The 24,530-nt window shown below is 34.6% G+C and overlaps 1 protein-coding gene across 1 annotated transcript in view; it reads right to left on the bottom strand.

Annotated features, from left to right (window-relative positions):
* PIGK (phosphatidylinositol glycan anchor biosynthesis class K) overlaps window positions 1–24,530 on the bottom strand; it is a 100,158-nt gene that overhangs the window by 45,000 nt on the left and 30,628 nt on the right. Inside the window, exons 5-9 of the mRNA XM_081086537.1 lie at window positions 23,367–23,478; window positions 20,463–20,559; window positions 17,882–17,999; window positions 16,656–16,766; window positions 14,335–14,507 (exon numbers count right to left, since the gene is read on the bottom strand). Of these exons, the coding sequence (XP_080942663.1) occupies window positions 14,335–14,507; window positions 16,656–16,766; window positions 17,882–17,999; window positions 20,463–20,559; window positions 23,367–23,478 (611 nt within the window). The remainder of the gene's footprint in view (window positions 1–14,334; window positions 14,508–16,655; window positions 16,767–17,881; window positions 18,000–20,462; window positions 20,560–23,366; window positions 23,479–24,530) is intronic.

Genomic DNA, 24,530 nt, shown 5'->3' with positions numbered 1-24,530 from the left:
GAAAAACCTGTCAAAATTATCGAGCCCTTACTCTGTGCTAAGCACTCTACTAGGAATGTACAACTAAAGTTGTATACCAGTATGTATTGTTCTAGTCATTTTACTTTGCTTTTACATACATATCTCTGTATGCAGGAAAAAAATATTTAGAATATCCATAGCGTCATTAGTAAATTATATTCTATACTAGAGGCCCGGTGCACAAAAATTTGTGCACTTGGGGGGAAGGGGGGTCCTTCAGCCCGGCCTGTGCCCTCTCACAGTCTGGGATCCCTCGGGAGATAACGACCTGCTGGCTTAGGCCTGCTCCCGGGTGGCAGAGGGCAGGCCCAATCCCTAGGTGCAGTCCCTGGTCGGGCTTAGAGCAGGGCCAATTGGGGGGTTGGGGAGCTCCCTCCTGTCACGCACAGAGCAGGGCCCATCAGGGGGTTGAGGAGCTCCCCCCTGTCACTCACAGAGTAGGTCCGATAGGGGAGTTGGGGCACTGTCCCCTGTCACACACAGAGCAGGGCGGATCAGTGGGTTGGGGCGCCGCCCTCTATCACCCACAGAGCAGGGCCAATCAGGGGATTGGGGCGCCGCCACTCTCACATTCAGGGCAGGGCCGATGGGGAGGTTATGGCTCTACCCCGTCACACACAGAGCAGGGCCGGGGGGGGGGAGGGGGTTGTGGCCCCTCCCCCTGTCACACACAGAGCAGGGCCAATCAGGGTGTTTGGGCGCTGCCCCCTGTCATGCTGATCCCGGTGCCGGGAGGCCTCGTGGCTCTGCTGATCCTGGTGCTGGGAGGCATATTACCCTTTTACTATATAGGGTAGAGGCCTGGTGCACGGGTGGGGGCCAGCTCGTTTGCCCTGAAGGGTGTCCTGGATCAGGGTGGGGGTCCCCACTGGGGTGCCTGGCCAGCCTGGGTGAGGGGATGATGGCTGTTTGCAGCTGGTCACACACCCTTCAGGGTGGGGGTCCCCACTGGGGTGCCTGGCAAGTCTGGGTGAGGGGTTGAGGGCTGTTTTCAGGCTGGGGGTGACTAAACTCCCAAACGCTCCTTTTTTCCTTTTTTTTTTATTCTGGGCCAGCTTTAGCTTGAGGCTTGGCTCTAGCTCTTAGGCCTCCGCTCCTGAAAGTAGGTTTCTGGCCTTTGCATACAATGTTGCGAATCTGCTGGCTGAAGTCCGGTGCTATTTGTTAAAATGTTTCAAACTGCCCGCTCAGAGGCCTGCAGCCACAGGCAGGGAACGTTGGTTTCCTCCGTCACTGAGGCAAGCAAGCCTCATGTTAGTTTCAAGCTGCCTGGCTGCCGGCTGCCATCTTGGCTGACAGTTAATTTGCATGTCTTGCTGATTAGCCAATGAAAAGGGTAGCGGTCGTACGCCAATTACCATGTTTCTTTTTTATTAGTGTAGATGTGTAATTCAACCACTTACTTTTCTCAGTTAATATTGTTTTTGAGATCCAAGCATGTCAATATGATTATCAATTATAGTTCACTACTGTTAATAGCTATACAGGGTATATGAAAATGCTCCATTTTATTTAGACATTCCAATATTGGTGGGCATTTGCCTCCAATTATTTATTTATTAGAAATAATGCAATAAGTATCCTTCCAAGCTACTTCATCTACATGTACAAGTAATGTTCTATAAAGGTGTAAACTATAGCCCATAGGCCAAATCTGGCCTGTAACCTGTTTTTACATGCCCGGTGAGCTAAGAATGGTTTTTGTATTGTTTAATGACTGAAAAATAAATCCAAAAGAGAATAGTATTTTATGCCAAATGAGACATATAACATTCAAGTTTTAGTGTTTATAAATAAACTTGCATTTGAACACAGCCATTCATTTGTTAATGTATTATCTATGACAGCTTTTTCAATACAACAGAGTATTTGCAAGGAAACTATATGACCTACAATGGCTAAACTATTTACTATATGGCCCTTTACAGAAAGTTTGCCAACCCCTGTGTTAGAGTAAGTATTTAGATGTGCACTTGCTGGGTCATAACTTATGCACATTTTAAATTTTGCTAGAAACAACCAAAATGCTATCCAAAGGGGCTGTATGAATTTACACTGCCATGAGAAACGTGTCAAGTTCCCATTTCCATCCATCACCACCACTTAATTTTCTATAAAAAATTATACTTCATTATTTCAGTTTCTATTTCCCATTTTAAAAACAGATTTATATGATCACTAAACATGAGTCTTTCCTCTTTTCCAAACTATATTTCCTTTGGTCATTTTTCTATTGTGTTGTTGTTTAACCAATGTGTTGAGTTACTTATGGACAGAAATATTTTGACATACATATTGCAAATAATTTCACCTAGATTGTCCTTCTCTTTTAACACTTTTTCCCTTTTTTCTAGCTATGTATATTTTAATTTTGTTGCAGTAAACTTTATCAATCTTTTATTTACTATGCATTGGGTAGCATGACATCTTTTCCTACTATTTCTCTACTCTCATTAAGTTTAATAATTATTAAATGATAGATTCTTAGGTTTTCTATTATATGGTCTGTAACAAACACAGGAAAAGTTTGCATATTCCTGATTCTTATACCTCCTATTCTATCCCTTGTCTTCATGCATTAGTTAGGATTTCTTGTGCAATGATGAATAGATGGAAATGTATCCTTATCTTGTCTGATTTTAATTGAGAAGCTTCTACAAATTCACCCTAAAGTATAGTTTGCTACCTGGCTTTAGATACATGGCCTTTATTAAGTCAAGGCATCTCCCTTTTACTTCTAGTTTGCTAAGTCATGTTGCTTTTTTAATCATTAATGACTGACGAATTTTAAAAATGCTTTCTCTGCATCTACTGAAACAATTACAAAATATTTCTCATTTAATGTAATGATCTATTTTCAAATCCTAAATAATTCCTGCAATTTTAAGATAACTTCTATTGGTCATTTTATTTTGTGAAGTATTTTTATTTATATATTACTAGATTTGAATTTTATTTAAGACTAGAGGCCCAGTGCACAAATTCATGCACTAGTGGGGTTCCTTGGCCTGTCCTGTGGCATCGAGCTGAAACTGGCTCTCTGACTTCCCCCGATGGGTCCCAGATAGCGAGAGGGTGAAGGCCAGGTGGAGGGACCCCACCAGTGCAGGATCAGAGCCGGGGAGGGACGCAGGAGGTTGGCCAGCCGGGGAGGGACCACGGGAGGGCTCCAGGACGTGTCTGGCCCATCTCACTCAGTCCCAATTGGCTGGACCCAAGCAGTAAGCCAGCCTACCAGTCAGAGCGTCTGCCCCCTGGTGGTCAGTGCACGTCATAGCGAGCAGTTGAGCAGCCTTAGCATATCACTAGCATATTACACTTTGATTGGTTGCATGGCTGACCAGATAGCCAGACACCTAGCAAAATGAGCTTTTATTATATATATTATATAAGATTTGTATATCTGTGGTCATTAGTGAGGTTGGCTCTATATTTTTTTTCATACTGTCCTTGTCTAGTTTTGGTTTCAAAATTAACTGGTTCCATCAAATAAATTAGGTAGCACAATTTATTTATTCTATAAGTGTCCCCACATGAGTTAGATAAATGTCACAGATAAAAATCATCTAAGCCTACTATTTGCAGTTTGTTAGGAGAGGACACTTATTTTTTACAATTGAAAAATAAAGCAAGATTTTTTTTTATTTGTTGGCTTAACATTTCTTTTAATTACTTTTTTCTTTAATCCCCTCTAAGTATTACTCTAGCCACATTCCAAGTAATATCTGTGCCCATTTACTAAAGATGTTTCATGTAAACAGCACATTTGGGGGTTTGGTTTTTAATGTAGTATGATCATCCTTTTTAATACCATTTTCTCCTATACTGTTTTTTATCTTATTTCCTCTACTTTTATTTACTTAGTGGCCATTTTCAAAATGTAAAATGCATACTTACCTTACTATCTAAAGCTACTAAAACTTACTACTCGTCTTTCCCCAAAAAGGAAACCTTCAGAATACTTTAAAACTAATCATTTCCTCTCCTTACATAATACTGTTATTAAATGCTTAGTACTTTATTCTATTTTCCAAATAATTATTATCATCGCTATTATCATCATAATTACAAAGCAGACTTAGTTTTTGCTTCAACTTACATTTTTACTAATATATGAGCACAGCATCCTTCCACTCACACCTCTCTTCCAGCTCCTTTGCTTCTTCAAAGAGTTCACTCTTTTAGGCGTTGTTTAATTAAGGGTGTACTGATTCAAAATAATCTGCTTTTGTATGTTTGGAAATGTCCTTATTTTTTATTTATTCTTTAACAATAGTTTAACTGGGTAACCAATTTTAAGCTGACAGTTATTTTCTAAAGCCCAGCTACCCAGAAATGGACCCACAGCCTTGTGTCCTGGCCCTCACACAAAGCCATTCTAACTCAAAACTCTACATTTCTCTATCAGTAATGGCCACTTAGGAAGCCTTGCCTTCCATGTTTACTTCCCACATGGGTTTTAGCCCCTCATACGTTTTTCTCCAAGAGATTTCCCTAATACTGAGGAACGCGGAGCTTACTATTGAGAGGCACTGTTTAGCAATGGGCTCTTGCAAATACTTTCTGCCTCACAGATAAAAGGGCCTGCCGCAGGAGAAAGCATATGATCCCCAGTAAAAGCATGCTGGGATTAAGATGCCACTGGACAAACACATCAAGGGTTAGCTCTATCAGAGGGACCCCACCATAGATCATCTTTTTATAGTAAATCTAAGCAGAACTTGCAAAGAGAGACAAAGAGCCTGAGCTCACTGCCAACTGCTTAGGAAAGCTGCATGTTTGGAACACCAGCTGCGACTACCTAGAAACTGTGGGAAGTTAAACCTATGCAGCACCTTCCACTGAAAAAGGGGGTGCCACCACTTCTATTTCAATCTGGAAAAGCCAGAAATGCCATTCATCAAACAATATTTTTTGTCTCCACACAACTATTTTCTTGGTAGCTCAGCTATGTATTTAAAAGTGCTTTTTTGGCAATTTATGGAGTGTCTAGGTCTTTTATAACAGAGGAGTTTTTCAGAAAAATCCAGTCAGCAACAATTCCAAAAGTGAAGTCAATTGATCGTTCTTTATTATTAACTTCAAACCACTTCTCTAACTCATTTATATTTCTTGTTCTGGAAAAATTGAAATGTTACACCTAATTCTGAATATTATAGGGTATCCTTTTATTGAGAATTGTTTCCTTCTAATGAAATCTCAACCCATGAATGTCAAAAGCCATTAAAGTCAAGTTGTGTTTTTATATCTAAGGTAAAAATAGGATTTTTCATATTCAGAGCAAACTCATTGACAATTTTATTACTGGAAGTACTCAAGGTTTTACTGTGCCTAATTTTCAAAGAATTAGAAACAAAAAAAGACTACCCTTAACACTAAAATTATACGTTACATTTTAATCATTTTCTATAATTTAGAAGATATTTTTTGTACTAAAGAGAAATCATTATGAACATCAATTATTATTAAGCCTAAGTTAGAGCTTTCCCTATCACTAGATGTAAGATTTTAAATGTATGTATCATGTTTATGCAAAGCAGCTAGAGCAGTTACAACTCTTTATTACAAGGAGCAGAACTTGAGGGTGATATCTCTAAGCCAGAGATTATCTATACTCATAATTTATTTCTCACCTATAGCTCATTACTATCTGTCCCAATACCGTAAAGCAAAAGTGCAAATAACTGTCCTAAACCATGCAACTTTAAATCACCTGACAGAAATCTACTCCATCTGTCAATACATATACTTTTAGCATACATATCTTTGGTATAAAGAAATTAATGTTTAAAAAAATAGATATACTTATTTGAATACAACCCAATTTAAACTGCTCACCAAGTATCTGAATTTCTGACTGGCAATGTCTTTCAGACCAATTAAACCAGGTCCATGAAAGCGAATTCTCAGCCAGCATCCACACTTAGTAATCACGTGACAAATTCAGGTCATTTGAGATCATATATTCTGAACTCTTGTATTACTAGTATTTTAGTTTGTTTTCACTTTGAGAATTCATGCTGGAAAATATTAACATTAGAAGCTAATCCCATCAGATGAAGAACACAGAGAGGCTCTTAATATAGAAGTTAAAATGAGGTTGATCCATCTCACTGAAAAAAGACATCCCATAACAATAGTAGCTGCATGCATCCCTTTGTGAAAGTACTTTCAGAATAATATGCGACAATTTCATTAAAGTGAGAAATTTAGAATACCACTGAATCTGACAAGAACTTTGTATACATAAATTGCAAACAGAGAAAGAAGAATAATAGATTTAAACATTAATGTTTGCTTTATGAAAAAAACATAATATGTTCCCTTTCACACATAAAAATTTAATTACTACTTATATTACCAAGACATGGCCAAAAACAAATATGAATTTTTTCAGTCTCCTAATTTTTCTTTATTTTTATGAGAAAATTAATTTTAAAATAAGCATTTAAATGAAATGTCCTCTCCCTTGCAGAAATGTATCTATTGCATTTGTAATAAAATATACTTTAAATAATATTTACTATATCAATTTAATGAAAACTCATATAAATGATTTTACTTGTGGTTTTAGATACAGTTTGGCTTTATTAAAAATAATTTGTCATGAAATTTCAAATTATTGATTACCCCTAAAAAATCATAGTATTTCCAATTTACTCAATAGGTGTGCCTCAAAATTGTCATTAATCATGAAGGATATCACTAGCAAAGACCTCATGGCCCTGTCATTTTTCCAGGTTCATATTTACCCTGCCCACCACAATTAAAACTGTAGATGGTTTAATGCTAACATTTTGATATCAGAATGAGTATTATAAAAGACTGATAGGTTACAATAATGAAGTAATACTTCTAAGATAATTAACAGTAAGAAAAAAAAACACAATGAAATAAGCATAATGTCCTGAAATAGAGTTTTGTGTGTTTTTTTAATCAACTACATAAGTATGGGAAGTCCAGAATGGGAAATATGCAGCATGGGTGATAAAAATGCCAATTGAGTTATATAAATAGAGCTATAGTGCACTAAGTAAAGATGGTAACACTCCCACTGTAACCTTTTGCATTGGAAGAGAAACATCAGCCTGGCTGCGATGATTTTTACATGGCATTAACAAAGTATGCTCATTTTATATACATTACCCAAATCCTCACAATAACTCTGAAGGTAGAGAGTCGATCACCCTTTTCTAGGTAAAATATCTGAGATTAATTAATATACCTGAAAAGATAAAGTAAGAAACTAAACTACATTTGAACACAAGTCCATTCACTCCCATATCTCTCTACTTTATCAAATTGCCTTAAAGGTTCCCTCTAGCACTGGGAGGGACAATTTGGCAGTGCCTCACCTACAGAATACTTGAAAATCAGGTAAGAAAGCATACCATGATTTCAACAAAATGGCAATTTCGGAATCGGATTACAGATTTATATTATAATGTAAATATCTTCTGTCCCTTGTTTCCCCACCAGCTACAATCCTAAAGTGTTATATGTAAATCAATTTTTTAAAACTTCAATTGAGATCTCCCCACTGATAAATTATATATAACTACTTTATCTTTATTACTAAGTAATCACTAATAATCTTCACATAAACATAAGATTTTTTTGAACCTTCAATTTATTATGCGAACTATTTCTAAAAATATGCCAGAAGAAAGTCAATTTTTAAAATCCAATAGATTTACCTATTTTATAACCAAAGTTCCATATTACTAGGCTTATTAAAGCAAAACAAATTACATATAGAAAGATATTTTTACTATCTTTTTAAAACTGAATATTCAGTATCAAAAGTCATTTTCTTCTCTGTCAGTGGTGTGAAGAAACAAATATCATGATTTAGTTGGTGGTACATTCTACCTTTAACCTTCCTCATTAAAAAAGTGATTGCTCCATATATACAAATATGTAATGCTACTGCCACCTTCTGGTAAAACACAACTTCCCAATTCTTCATAGTATTCCAAATGAGAAACTTGCAGATATGAAATAACTACATGCTAATACTTGATTAATAAAAGAATAATTTTTGCAAATAGCCAAAAATATATTAAAAATAGGATTCTAGCAATAATTTTCATCAGTACATGTAATATGTTCTCTAGATAACGTTGCTCACTGAGCATGTTACTATATTTGAGGCACATAATTTAGAGCTATAAAACAAAATGAAAATTAATTCTCCTGAAATGGAGTTATTATTCACATTTTAAAGATGAGAAGACTGAGAATCAAAGAAGTCAAGTAGTTTGCTCAAGATTACACAGCTAGTAAAAGTCCAAGGCTCTGAATTCAGGTTGATTCCAATGACCCTGACTTTGATTATTATGCTGTAATTAATATCCTCTAGAATGGCATTTAATAGGCATGAAGTTGATTTAATTCATTTAGGATATTAAATCTTAATTCAGTGGAATAGAGCAATAATATTGTAATTAGTAAGTAGACCAAGAGAGTCACCGAACATAAAATCAAACCTTAAAGGTTCCATAGTCTACTTTTCCATATAATTCAGACCTTTATTCCCCAAATATCCCAATGGGTTAAGTTCTAATGTTTTATTTTATAAATAAATACTATGTCATTTTGAGATTTTTCATAGTTCAAAAATTTCAGGTTCTGTATGTTTAGTGTTTAAATTAAAATGAACTTTGCTTTGATACAATTTAAATATTAATAAACACTCATTGGAAATTACTATCCCTAGGAAACATATTTACTAATTTACATTAAGAGAGGTTTACTTATTCAAAGGGGCATAGTACTATGTTCTTCTATACTATTTACATACACTTATTCTTAAAAGTCATAAACCAACTCAACAGATGTTTTGTTAATTATAGATAGTGAAATAAATTGCTTTAAAAAAATCTTCCCATGAAATGATCAACACATTATTTTGAAATTATAACAATAAGAACTTTATGTGTATGTAAAATGAGAAAATGGATAATATATTATCATTTTGGTTTTTAATGAATCAAATAATCACAACCTAATTTATGCTTTGAAAGTCTACTTTAATGAAGTCTTGAATAACTGACGAACTGAAGTGACTAACATTTATAAATAACAATATAAAATAAAAGGCCCATAATACAGAATTATACTTATGAGTAAATTCATCACTTTGAAAAATAAAGTAGTATGTACAATAGTAGGGGAGAAATCCTATTAACTATTGTCTGAGCCATTTTGGTGAATCTTTGGTTCATAAAGTTTCATAATCATATCAATTTACTATAAGCAATTTTTAGTGATTAGTTTATTCACAAACTTTCATATTTCTCACAATCTACTTTACCCAACTCCAAAACAGATGTTTCTACTGATGATGTACTTTTAAATTTTTATTTCATTTCCTAGTAAACATTATAAATAATGACTAGAATTCATGTTTAATGATACATTAAATACTGTAGGTCCTTTACAACTTCATATAAATTTTGTTATCTCTACAAAAAAAGCCTGCTGGGATTTTCATTGGGATTGAGTTGATCAACAACAGAATCAATAAGGTCCAAGAATGCAGTCAATATGAAAATTAATTGTTCTATATTTGAGCAACAAATAGAAAATAAATTTTGAAGATATCACTTAAAATAGCATCAAAAATAAAAATTCTTGGAAATAAATTTAATGAAAATTGTGAAAGACATCTACACTGAAAACCATAAAACAACACAAAGAAAAATTACAGATCTAAATAAACGGAGAGATATGTCCACGAATCAGAGGACTCAATATTATGAAGGTGTCCACACTCCTCAAATCAATATACAGAATCAATCCAATCCCATCAAAATCCAGGGGCTTTTATTTTTTTTTTAGAAATTGACAAGCTGTTTCTAAAATTTATTTGGAAACACAAAGTACCTAGAATAGTCAAAAGAACCTTGAAAAATAAAAACTGCTTTAGGAGTTAACACATCCTGATTTCAAAACTTACTATAAAGCTAAAATAATCAAGACAGTATAAGAGTGATGTAAGCAGACCTATAGATCAATGCAACTGTAAAGTCCAGAAATAGACCCGCACATATATGGTCATGTGATTTTTTTTTTTTTTTACAAAGGTGTCAACACATCTTAGTAAGGAATTCAAACTTTTTTATGGTGCTAGAATAACTAGATATGCATATGGAAGAAAAATGAGCCTCAAGTCCTACCTAACAATATGCTCAAAAATTAATTCAAAGTAAATCAAAGACCTAAACATAAAAGCTAAAACTACAAAACTTCTATAAGAAAATAAAAGACAGTCCTTGTGACCTTGAGTTAAGGTTAAAATGCTTGCACAAAGGTCATTAAGCATAAAGAAAAAATTCATAAATGAATGACATTAACATTAACTCTACTCTTCTAAAGACATTAAAAAAATAAAAGGCAAGCCAAAATACTAAGAAAAAATATCTGCAAAAATATATCTGACAAAGAATTTATATCCAAAATATTTAAAGATTTCTTATAATTTAGTAAAAAAAACCTAATTTTTAAATAAGCATAACACTTTAATAGACACTTCATTAAATATGTATGAATGACAAATTGCACATGAAATGGTGCTCAATGTCCTGTCATCAGGGATTTACAAATTAAAATCAAAATGATATATTACTACATATCTATAACTAGACTAACTAAAATTAAAAAGACAATATTAAGTGTAATTAAGGATGTGAAACAACTATTTGTAGAAATGCAAAATGGTACAATGACTATAAAAATAGTTTGGAAGTTTCTTATAAAGTTAAACTTGCACTTCCACATGATCCAGTAAACCCACTCTTAGATATTTAATTCAAGTGAAATGAAAACATGTTTAAAGTGGCTTTATTCATAATTGCCTAAAACTGAAGGGGGCAAAAACAAATATCCTTTCATTGGTGAATGGATAAACTGTATCACATGTATTGCCCAGCAATAAAAAGGAACTAACTACTGACCAACAGGTATGGATCCAAACTGCATTATGCCTGTAAAAGAAGCCAGATTCTAAAGCTTACAGAATGTATGATTCTAACTATATTCCACTCTGGGAAAATCAAAACCACGGGGACAGGAAAAACCAGTGGTTTCCAGGGATATAGTGGGAGGATTGGATAAAAATAGCCATAAGGAAATTTCTTGAGGTGATGGATTGTCGTGGTGATTAAGTGTGAGCATTTGTCAAAACTCAGAACTGTATACTAAAAAAGGTGACTTTTGTAAGTAAATTATACTTCAATTTTTAAAAACTGAACAAACTACAGTTTCACACAACAACATAAGTGAATTCCAAAAACATAATATTGGCAAAAGAACCAAAACATAATTGTTTAGGTGATATAACTAAAATGAAGAGCACGACAGTGAATTCCATAAAAGTCAGAATAGTGGTTAACTTTGGGGGAGATAAAAGGGTAGAGATGAGATGGGGAAAGGACACAAGGAATGGGGCAGCTTCCAGTATACCGTCACTGTTCTACTTTTTTTCAGGTGGTGACTTGAGTAGTTACTTTGTGATACTTTGTTGAGCTACATTTATATTTTACTTTCTTTTAAAAGAAAACAAGCCAAGTAACTCAGGGCAAATTATAAAAGAATAATACAAAATAGATATATTTTTAGAAATATAAAGCATTCGTATCTTGGCTATACCATTTATTAGATGGTATCTTAACCTTTCTCACCCTCATTTTACTCATCTAGAAAAAAATGTATTCTGTTTTTTTCTTGGGCAATGCCTAAAGAATTTAGACTTCCACATTTTGTAACATTAAAATGTGCCTATATTTTTACAGCAATAGGATGGAGGTTATTTTCCCAATATAGTAAGGACACAAAACTGGTAATCTGAGTAATTCTGACATGGACTTATGACTAAATTCTAGAAAGCCCAATCTTTCAGGAGGGTAGACTGCTTATTTGTCTGCATACTTGTCAAAAATCAACCTATGTATATTCAGATGAAGAAGTTAGAATCAAATTACATAAGTCAGAATTATTATAATCAGTCCATACTTTACCTCATTTGTTCTTGCAAATAAATTAATAACACAATTAGTAAGACATATGCAAAATAAAGTGTTGTTACTAACTATACGACTGTATCTTACTTAATATCTAATTTTCAGAAGACATATAAAAACAATTATTTCACATAGCTATTTTGGTCAATTTTATGTAGTAAGTTATTCACCATATTAGGTTTTAGTACAGTGTACTCTAGTACACAAATATGAAATATAGACAGTCTAAGTCTGAACAAATCAGTTCTGTTGTTTCCCTAATAAATGTATAAAGTAATATTTTAAAGTATAACTGACAATTTTAATAGCAGCTACTGTGTTAAGATTTTTAATTTAAGATCTGAAAAAAATACATACACATTCTAGCCCATAATTTCCTTAATAAAATAGTTTTCACAATATCTGATCTCTCATTAGTATACTTTTCTCAAAGCACCGGCTATCATTCACTTTTACATGTAAATATAACTACATACAAGATATTTGTAACATCCATGTAGAAATTCCTGAAGCATTTTGGGAACTTAATTTTTCTAAATTAATTGGATAGTCTATACCAGTGATCATGAAACCATCTGTAAGCAATATTCTAGATAAGTTTTTTTTTAAAAAATAAACACTAGAGGGTGCTCTAATTCAACGGTGCCTGGTGTCTGGCTTTAATATTTAAAATTATTTTCTCAATTAAAGATGAATTAAGATAGTCTTCAGCATCAAGTATTTTTGCATCCATCACAGTACATGGGGATAATTTATGAGACAAAATTCCATTCTTCCATAATATATAATGAAACAGTAGAATTCCACTGAAATCATTTTTTATTGTATAATTATTACATATTAAATATTTTGTGAGGTGAAGAGGACAGAAAATAAGTACAGAAGGAGTATAAAGATAGTCCTTGACTATAAAGGAAATTAATGCAGTGTTCATATGGTTAAGAGAAGATATATCACATCTTATAGACTTAAGTTCAAGGGAAATAAAATGAATTTGGTAAAAGACATATAGTAACTCAATTCCAAGTTTAGTTGCTAGGTATTAAGATACAGTTCAACTATTTTACAAGGTAATTTGAAAGTATTAAACAGTAAATAAAAGTGATATGATCTGTTGTCTTAAGAAAACTGAAAAGAAAAAAATCCAAGGCCTTGAATTTCCAGAATAGAAAATAATTAATAATAATATCAATTAAAGGTCAATACCTAGTAAAGTATATATTTCAAGAAAGTGGATATTAACTATTTAATCCTAACAAAATATTTTGCCTTTAAAAATGTTTAGAGAAAAAAAATAAATTATATTTATAAAATTCACATATCCAAAAACAACTAATTTCCCTCCCCCCCCCTCCCCCGCCCCACACACACACACATGAATGCACACTCACTGCTTACTCAAACACAATCCACTCCCCAAGAAGGAAGTACCTGGCTTATGCCTCTCTCTTCCATTCCTTTACCAAAAGCCTCCAAAACAAATCCTAAACAGTGGCACCTGTTGATGGAGGGTCACTTCAAATTTATAACAGCCCCAGAGAAAATGTTCCAGATTAACAGAATACAGCACTAGAGAAAAGCCAGAGATATAACTGAACCAGGCTCACAAACCATTCAGGCTCTAGAAGCCAAAACAGATGGCAGTCAGAGAACTAATCAGATTGCTGGAGCCGGAAGAAATTCTGAACAAGCACTGTGTTATGGTTTGAAGTATGTATTTGGCACCTGTATTCTTTGGCACTCACTTCCCTTTTTATGTTTATCTGCCTTGCATCTGCCAGATTCCTAGGGCCCGTATTACACACGAAAGGCCCAGCTGCCAACTTCCCTATTCAATGTTACATCACTTAATACCTTCTACTTCAATTGGTGACAGCAAACACATTCATTAGAGATTAATCTTTTGAAATGTTCACATACCTGACCTTTCGTGAAGGTCTTCTGAGCCATTATATACACCTCCAACAACAGAAAAGTATGGCTGTGAAACAGCCAGTTACAGGAAACATTTTAGTCTTTTTTTTTTTTTTAGCAAATCTCAAATCATCTTACTACAAACATTATATTTTGGAGTTATGACATAATCCTAATCATGATCATAGCTTCTCACTGATATTTATAGCTTTTGCCCATAAATCTGAAATGCATAGGGCCTACATAAAGTGAAGATTGGGTAGAAGTGTGTAATTTTATTTACAAACACCAACTTTCATCGCTTACTCTTGTTACATAAAAATTTAAAAATTGTTAAACTAGGATATTCTATTTGAATAATAATTAAGATGAATACCTGCTTTCCAGGATTCCTAAATCTGGTTGCAAACTAATAGTCTCTGTTGTAATTTCCACTTTCCGTACACTTCCAAAGAAATCGGTTATCAGGACATTTTTAGGATCCCTCTGAAAAAGATCAGTGCGATGTCCAGGAGTAGACACACATAGACTTTTCGGGCATACCTGAAACTGAAAAAAATATGTAAGAATAATAAATACACATACAACTTTTATTAAGCCATAACACAATATAGTAGACTGCATTGTGTTTTTAAAGTTCTCCCAACCTAAAGAAGATACGTTTCTAAAGATAAAGGTTTCATTGTTATAGTAGTGCTTGACATTCTAAGAAAGTTATAAAGACATAAGAACAGGTGATAACAAGGGAAACTGCCAGGGTAGAGTAAAAAACATTCGAGTTTTTGAATCATATGCTACAAAGTATATTTTGAACCCTTAAATCTATGAGAATGCAAATGCAACACTATGACAAGAGAACTGGTTTTTTCTACATCTATATCTATCTTAGGAGGTTGCTCTGCCTGAGTGGTTTCTTTAAACGTTTTGTAATTGTGACCCTTCATTCAAACTTTAAATTCAAATTAAAAATTACACGGTTGCCCTAGGTGGTTTGGCTCAGTGGATAGAGCCGCAGACTGAAGGGTCCCAGATTCGATTCCAGTCAAGGGCACATGCCTAGGTTGCTGACTCTGTCCCCAGTGGGGGGCACGCAGGAGGCAGTTGATCAGTGATTCTCTCTCATCACTGATACTTCTGTCTCCCTCTCCCTTCCTCTCTGAAATCAATAAAAATATACATATTTTAAAAAATAATATGATAGCCCAATATGTAAAAAAAAATGAAGTAGAAGTGCTCTGGATCACAGGGAGTTCAAGCATAGCCTCCCCACTAGATATCCCCCTTGCTCTCCTGCTATGAATCTATGGAAACGATTCCATAAATCAAGTAACTTTCATAGTTTATGCATGATGAGAACAAATCCATGGCATGTGCAGACACCAGTGCTCCAAAAACTATTGTCTAAAAACACAACTTCATTGCTACACAGATCTCACAGTAATTTTTAAGTTAATCTTACTCCTGATAACCCACATCAATAAATTACCAAGGACAGACACATATTCAATCACTCAGCAAAGCATATAAAGTACCTATTACATACACTTCCTACCGTTACCTTCACAGAAGAAACAAAAATTGGTAAGACATGGTCCTGTCCTCAAGGTTTACCCAGCAGCCCCTTCATTCTGAAGCTACATGAAGGTAAGGACAGTGCCTGCCTCTTTCACTAGGGTAGAGCCAGTGCCTGGCACTTAGCAATAACTCAAGAAATATGTGAATGCATGAACAAGATGTAAATTAATGGGGGGAAAAAGAGTGAATGTCATTGATGCACAGTATTATCCAATCTAGAATTGTTTCAAGCTTTTATTATGCCTACTTTCTTTATTTCTTTTTAATTGATTTCAGAGGGGAAGGGAAAGGGAGAGAGAGAGAGAGAGAAACATCAATGATGAGAGGAAATCATTGATACGCTGCCTCCTGCACGCCCCCTACTGAGGATCAAGGCCACAACCCTAGCATGTGCCCTTGACCACAATCAAACCTGGGACCCTTCTGTCTGCAGGCCGATGCTCTATCCACTGAGCCAAACCAGCTAGGGCAGTTACACCTATTTTCAACAGCAACCTCTAAATAGATTTATTTAAAAAGATACAACCAGTACAGAAAAATCAGTGGAAAAAGTGAGCTAAATTCAACAAGCCATGTCAGTACACTGTATTAAAAGTTGTAGGTGCACAAAAATACGTAAGAAAAGGTCCCTCTTCTCCAAGAACTTCCCATTAAGTGAGAAAGACACTCACACTCTGTAAGTTCAAAAAAAAATAGACTATGGTAAATGATACAAAAGAGAAATAAAGCTCTGAAAAGCTTTATTTTTTTTATGCAAATTCCAACAAGGAAGAATTTGGGAAGACTTCCTGAAGGAGGCAGGATCTGATTTTACTCCTGAAAAATAGGCAGAATTTCAATATGTGAATATAAAAAAGTACATTTCTGGGAGGAAAAAGAGCAGAGCAAATGAGTGAAAATAGAAAAGTATCTCAAGGAAGAGCAAGATAACTAGGCTAAATCTATACGTTTCTTGTAGTAAAGAAAGAGATCCTACTGCAAAGGGAGATTCAAGATGTGGTTTTACAAGGCTGCCTTCAGCATATGGCACAGTACCCTAGTAGTACACGGAATAATAGACTTCACTGATCATGTTAAGATTAGCATACCTATGTGCTATAATCAAATCAAGCAAATACTTACAAGGTCATTCATATTAGTTTGGCTAGCTGGATTAATTTCTTCCAAAAATTCTAAGACATAAAATGTGTATCTATCCATAAGGTGAACTCCAATTGCAGGATCTGGTTGATGCTACAAAAAACCAAAACATATACAATAGCATATTATTCAGCCATGAAAAAGAATAAAATAATATGGAATAAAAATAAAACAAGCTCATAGATACAGAGAACAGATTGGTGGTTGCCAAAGACATGGAGATATGTGGTGGGCCAAATAGCTGAAGGAAGTCAAAAGGTACAAACCTCCAATCATAAAATAAATAAATCATGGGTGTGTAATTTATAGCACAGCAACTTCCATTAATAATTCTGTATTGCATATTTGAACATTGCTAAAAGAGATCTTAAAAGTTCCCATTACATGAAAAAAGATTATATAACTCTGTATGGTGACAGATATTATTTACACTTATTGTGGTGATCATTTCACAATATATACAAACTAGAAGCCCGGTGCACGAATTCGGGCACCAGTGCAGTCCTTTGGCCTGGCCTGCAGGATCAGACTGAAACCAGCTCTCTGACATCCCCCAAGGGGTCCCAGATTGCGAGAAAACACAGGCCAGGCTGAGGGACCCCACTGGTGCACGATAGGGACCGGGGAGGGACGCGGGAGGTTGGCCAGCCAGGGAGAGACCGAGGGAGGGCTCCAGGGCATGTCCAGCCTGTCTCACTCAGTCCCAATTGGCCGGACCCCAGCAGCAAGCTAACCTACTGGTAGGAGCATCTGCTCCCTGGTGGTCAGTGCACATCATAGCAGCTGGTCGACCATAGACTGTCTGCCCCCTAGTAGTCAGTACATGTCATAGCGAGCAGTTGAGCAGCCTTAGCATGTCATTAGCATATTACACTCTGATTGGTTGAATGGATGACCGGATGACCGGACACTTAGCATATTAGGCTTTTATTATATAAGATATCAAATCATGTTATATACCTACAACCAATGTCAATTATACCTCAATTTTAAAAAAAAACAAAACGTTTTAAAAGCCAAGCAAAAAATATATGTCTAATAACATAATTATAACCAATGTTTTAAATGTAATCAAAGTTTCCTTCTAAGGTATTAAAAAAGTCTAAGAATAAGAAGTAGCAGATATACTCATTAAGCATATAAGTGATTTGAGAAACAGCTACACATTCTAAAGACAATGCAGTTTACAAATGGGAAAAATCACCTACCGAGAGTGAATCTTCCCCCACTTGGCTGCTAGCTAAAGCCATTATGTTAGGAGAATAAAATCGCTCATACATGGATGCTCCTTGACAAGTATCAATAATAAACAGTAGCTCATTGTAGCTGAAAGAAAAGTAGTAATATCTTTGACATGAATCATGTTGTTAATCATACATTGACTAATATTTTTACAATACTTCCATAGCATAACATGTTTAAATTATATCTTAGTCATTTCATTAGTTAAAAATTGAAACTTTTCAGAAGAATTCCCAATACAAATTTGATATTAGAAATATTAAAGGTATAATCCTGTCCAGAAAAACCACCTCAGTGGGGAATGGTTATTGTGCCCCAACTCTTTCCCCTTCCCTTATCTGTGCCACATAATTCAGAATTCTAATGAATACTCAAGACTTAATTCAACAAACACATACTTGGTACTCATGCTGCCCTAGAAACTGACCTACATTCAGAAAAAAAATAGAAATTTAAAAAAATACACACACACACAAAAATATGACTTAGTCACCATACTCAAAGAGCTTAAAAATTTAACTGGAAGACAGATGCTAAACTGTACGATAAGTGATACAAATATTTATTGAGAACCTACAATGTGCCTGATACTAAGCTGGAAATACAACAGTCCCTGCCCTCATATTGCTTAGGAAAGTCAAAGTGCTGTAAGAGCACTGAGAAAGGAACAGAGAGAACTGTAAAGGCAGGTCAGGAAAAGGTGATGTCGGACATGGGCAGTGACGAGTGAGTGTTATTGTGTCCAGCAAAGAAAGAAAACGCTTGTGCTAAGGCACATACATGTGAATAAGTATAAATGTTTGGGGAAATGGGAGAATAATACTCTATAGCTAGGATTTAAAGTAATTTGGGGAAATGGAGGGAAATTCATTTCAAAAAGGTTAGGTTAGGTCAATCTGTAAATAAAGTATCCAATATAAAGTCTGGATCCTATCCTATACATTTGAAGAAGCCACTAAAGGCTTTTTTTAAGTGAAAGAATAAACATAATAAGCTATATATTTTAGAATGAGCTGCCTCACTGGTGAAAGTGAAAGTAGGGAGCAGATACGTTTTCTCAGAGGTTTATTGCAGACACTGGATCTAGGCAAATAGCTAACATTGCACCTAGAAAAGAAAGTATGTAATCTTTCTTTTTTAATTTTTTTATTGATTTCAGAAAGGTAGGGAGAGGGAGAGAGAGATAGAAACATCAATGATGACAGAGAATCACTGATTGGCTGCTTTCTGCACACCCTATACTGGGAACCGAGCCCACAACTGGGCATGTGCCCTGACCAGGAATCGAACCGTGACCTCCTGATTCATAGGTTGATGCTCAACCATTGAGCCAAGCCGGCCAGGCAAAAGTATGTAATCTTGAACCACAATATCTAAGCAGGTGATAGAAGGTACAATTAATATAACATTTCTTCTGAGACAAACTCAGTGGAGGCCCCTGAGGATCAGAAACTTCTAAGGTTACGTGAAGCAGTACAATATTGCATCACCTGGGCATGGATCCTAGTGCTGGCACTTTCTAGTTGTGTAAAGCATGGCAAGTTACTTAATCTGTTTAGCTCAATTTAATCATTTATAAAAAGCAGGAACAATAAAAGTAGCTACTTCATGGAGCTGTTATTAAAACTTAATCACACAATGCTCAGCACCTACTATGCATTCAATAAATGTAAACTATGAATAAGATAAAACCAATAACTAGCAAAATCTTCCTCCTCAATACTTCCATATATTCTGCTTATGCTTATAATTCAATATTTATAATATTTAATTTGTAGCGTAGTTGTGTATTCTCTTCTACTATATTTTTAACCCTTTCAAGGCAAAATAAGCATCACATTCCCCTCTGTGCCATATGTTTAAAAGGTACCCATAGGTGTTTCTTGAAGGTAACCAAGTTAAAAGCAGTGCTATGGCTATTTTTTAACTTTATTTTTATTGTTGACACTATTACAGATGTCCCCATTTTCCTCCCTTTGCCCACTCCATCCAGTCCTGCTCCCCGCTTCCTTCTGGCCATCACCACACTGTTCTATTTTAAATTCACTCAATAAGTTCATATAACAACTTTCCACTAAAGGGATGCTTAGCATTAGATTAATAACAATATATCATCGTAATGAGTCGTTACAAATTTTATGCTAATGGTAATTTCAACATTTTTTTTCCAAATAGTAATATATTGTTATCACACGGAGGGCCAGAGAATGTACAAAAAGTAAGATTAAGCACAAGGTGGAAAATGAATATCTGTTCATAATCCCCCTACATAATGGGGAACGTTGTTAGTGGGACTCTTAGCTCCTCGAAAAGATGGTTAAATAATAAGAGGTGTGATCTTGAAAGGTTAACTTTTTTCCATGTTCTTCAATAACTCTGAATTTTTTCTTCTAAAAATAACTCCATTCACTAGAAATAACAAACATAAATCTAAAAGAAATGATTCAACTAAATTAAAAATCTCATAAAGTAGGATCTACAGATCTACTAACCATGGAAAAATTAGGTACCAATTTATCTTGTGAAAAGTAGTTATTTGCTAATTACCGTCTTTTCTGCCACATTTGTTCAAAAGCATCTGCAAGTTCTATGTTGGTAATTTCTTCAGAATCTTGAAATTTCAAGAAACCATTGCCACCATGTCCTTATAGGAAGAGGCAAAAAGATCAAACAGACACATTTTTAAATGCAAACCACATATATCCAGATATAAATATTTCTTTCTTTCATGGCAATCTTTAATATTATTTGTTGTTACATACTCTAAAGTAAAAAATACTGTGAAAGTTAATTTTATACCAATTACAAAGAGAACAATGATAGACATAAAAATAGTAGATATAATATCTCTAAGAGTTTTTCTATCATTCAATTACAGAAAAGCACATTTACATTTTCTCACTGGCTCCATTATTAGGTGAGAAATGAGTTTCCAGAGATGAAAATTTCTCCTACACTGAGCAAACACATGTGGTGAGCGAGAAGTAGAAGACACTAGCAAGTCCCATGGTACGCCAGCACTATTCACAGTGCGTACTTGGAATGCTTTACTACTAGAAAGTGTAGTTATCACTTAAAAAGTGATGTTTTTACAAGTACCAAATTCCACCCTGGAGAGCTGACCAGAGGATTCTGACATTTAGAATGAATTAAAGACTCAATCTGTCTGGGTTCTAACAACAGCTTATCCACTTAATGACTGTTCTCTTAAATCACTTAATCTTTCTATGCCTCAGTTTCTTCAGCTGTAAAGTGAGAAATATGTCAGTAAGACCTTCATTAGCATGCCTACATAGCTACAGATTTTATAAAGGCACCTCCCACTGGGCAGCAAAATAGAAAAAGTTTTCTATTTTACTGCCTCTCTGAATATATGCAGTCCTGTGAGCTCAGAAGTGGTTAGTGGGTATGCCTTTGTCGGGGGAAAATACTACTCCTTCCCATTAGACAACTCTATGGCAGGGCACACAGCTTAGTAAGTGTAAACATTTACTGAATTTTAGCTGCCACTCACCTCCCTACCCAAACACTTAAGTGAAGTGCACAACCCACACAACCCTATAGCAATTCTAAATATCAGCACCTTCGGTTGCTGTGAGGATGAAATGAACTACACACAGTGGTTTAGAATACTACCTTAGGTATAGTAAGCCTCAGTAAATACTAGCTATTATCAGTTTTATCACCATATTATAATTAGCAACCCTCCTATCTCCTTCCATGGGTTAGCAAACTCCTTCTGTAAAGGGCCAGGCAGTAAATGTTACAGGCTTGTGGGTCATCAGGACTCTGCTATTGTAGTGTAAAAGCAGTCACAGAAAACATGTAAAACAAATGGATGCGACTATGTTCCACTAAAACTTGATTTTCAAAACAGGGAGCCCTTTCATGGACCATCGTTTACAAAATCCTATTTTAGATTACTGGAATTTCTTCCATATCAATCAACTCAGAAAAAAAAGTTGCTGTAAAACCTCTAGTTTGGTGTATCAAATAAAGCTAAGCTACAAGACTATACTTCGTCCCATTTGCCACAAAGGCTTTAAAATTTCTTGTAACTTAAATAAACTAAAATTAAAATTTTCCTGACTTCATTAACTCTGCTGAGTTCATTTATAAGGTTTATAAATTGCATTTTAAAAGCTGTAAATAAATGCAGAGTGATAGATAAATAAAAGGAAACTGCTAAGTAGGGGTCAGTAACAGCCTTTCTGTGACATCTAAGAATCATTCTGCACCTGTTTTATCAACAGCTTAATGGAATGTCCCTGAAAAAAATGTTTAAATGACAACAGATCAACATTCATATTTACTAAATACTACTAAAGACAGGGCACTGGTGATAAAAAGGTGAAAAATACATCATCATTGACACCTTGGAGTTCAAAATGTAATAAAGTCAATAAATATCCAGACAAAAAAGTAATCGTAACTTAAATGCTAAAATAGAAACTGCAGGTTAATATGGGAGTGCAAAGAAAAGAGCCTACACCAGCCTTGGAGATGAGAAGTATCTTAGGGCAATACCAGGACATGCCAGGACACTTCTGAGGAAGAAAGGAGGCACTGTTAATTACATTGGGACAACAGGTGTAAACTAAAACTACTGCAAGCAATTGAAAACATAGGTCACCCTGGACTTAGAAAGGAAAATCACTGAGACTGAAACGTTAAGGAATAATCAGGTAGGCAAAGTGAACTGAGAAGACATCAATAAGCAAAGGCAATAAGCATAAGCCATCAATCTGAGAACAGAAATAGTCCAATGCTTGGAAGGGAATTAGAAAAAGTATAAGAACTAAAATTAAATAAGTAATAATATTAACTAAATTATATTAATTATATATTACATATAGTATAACTCCACAAATAATATAACTATATTATGGAGGACTTTACAACAGCGCTCAATGTATAGAAAAAGACTACAGCAGCTCATCCTGGGGAACTATATTAAAAATGCAGTTTCACGAGCCACACTCTGGAGCAAAACTAAATCGGGATTTTAGGAAAAGGTCTAAGTATCTGCATTTAGGTAATCCTCACACACTAATATTTGAGACTCCATCATTGGAAACCAGAGGTTTAAGAAGAGGAGGGATAGATTTGCAATTTGTATTAAATACTTCAGTAGGACAATTAATAGGAGACAAAACTGAAGGCAAGGAGGCTAAAGCAGGATATTAAATAAAACATAAGAAGCTTTACCAAGGTAATAGTAAAAAGAACAGAAATAAGAAACTAAGGGACAGCACAAAACGTTACACTGTTCTTAAATATTATTTCAAGTTGTTATATATTATGAGAACTATATAACAGAGGGAACTGTATAACAAATCAACTATTTTAACCAAATATCATTTAAGTTGCTTAAATTTCTTTCCATGCAAATTTCTTATTAAAAAGAGTAGCAATATAGTCTATTATTAAATATCTAAATTCTGAAATTACCTGTCATATAAATAAGAATATTGCTCCTATCATCAGAAAGAAGACGTTTTGACCGAGGAGTACTAGGTGGGATCCTCCCAGTTAATACCCGTAAAAAATTCTCCACAGTTACCTGAAAGAGAGAGAGAGAGAGAGAGAGAGAGGGAGAGAGAGAGAGATATCAGATAAAATAGGACATAGGGAAACTTGATATTTTTTTTACTTAAAAAAAACATTCTTTCTCCTTTCTCTATGTATTACTCAATATAAATTGAAAATAAACACAAAGAAAAATAGACTAAAAATATATTAATTTAAATATGCACCTCAAAATAACTGCCTTCATTTAAAAAAAACTAACAAAAACTACTTGGAGGGGGAGAAAAGTTAATTCTAAATTTAAAACTTAAAAGCTATGCAAAGTATTGCCAAGAATTTTATAAATCTGGCTTCATAGGCAATTCTTTAGGAAGATTAAAAAATATATATATAGAAACTTGTGAATAAATTCAGCTATATAACTATTGCAGTTAATACGGGCAACCACTTCTGTCAGTTCTAGTTCAACCATGAAAGACAGGTCCATAAATCATAAAAATAAAACCATATGGATCGGTCCATGAATAATCCCCAAGTTATGTATCTTTGATTTTTTAGTGCATTTTGTTAAATTTCACGAAGAATATCTTTAACATGTAAAAAATTCATGCCACTTTAAACCAGATTTCTCAACCTGGAATTTCTGCACCTCTGGGATTCTTTGAAAGCATATTTAAAGTCATGGAGAATGTAATGCTAATTTAAAGTTATATTATACAGATCTAAATTTAAAAAGCAGAAAAATCTTTCTAGCTTTTTTGTTTGGCTTTTCTCTAGATCATCGTGTGTGTGTGTGTGTGTGTGTGTGTGTGTGTGTGTGTAAGCTCTTTGGTTTAAATTTATCCCAGAAGACAGCAAATTTTTAAGTGTTTTAATAGGATGTCTTATTGGCTAAAAAGGAAGGAAAAATTCTGTTCTACATTTTATAATGACTAAATAAACAAATAGAAAGTCCAACATTTATATACATTTAATCATTCAACAAATATTCTTTAAAGTCTTTAAAGGGCTAAAGGTACTTGCTAGGTATAAGATAGGTAATATATAAGTCATGTCCTCAAGTAGTTTACAGCCTGGAAGGACATA

This window comes from Myotis nattereri (genome assembly GCF_964212035.1).
Source record: "Myotis nattereri genome assembly, chromosome: 3".
Lineage (NCBI taxonomy): Eukaryota > Metazoa > Chordata > Mammalia > Chiroptera > Vespertilionidae > Myotis > Myotis nattereri.
Note: the sequence above shows the minus strand (reverse complement) of the source record. Positions and strands in the feature narration are given on the sequence as shown.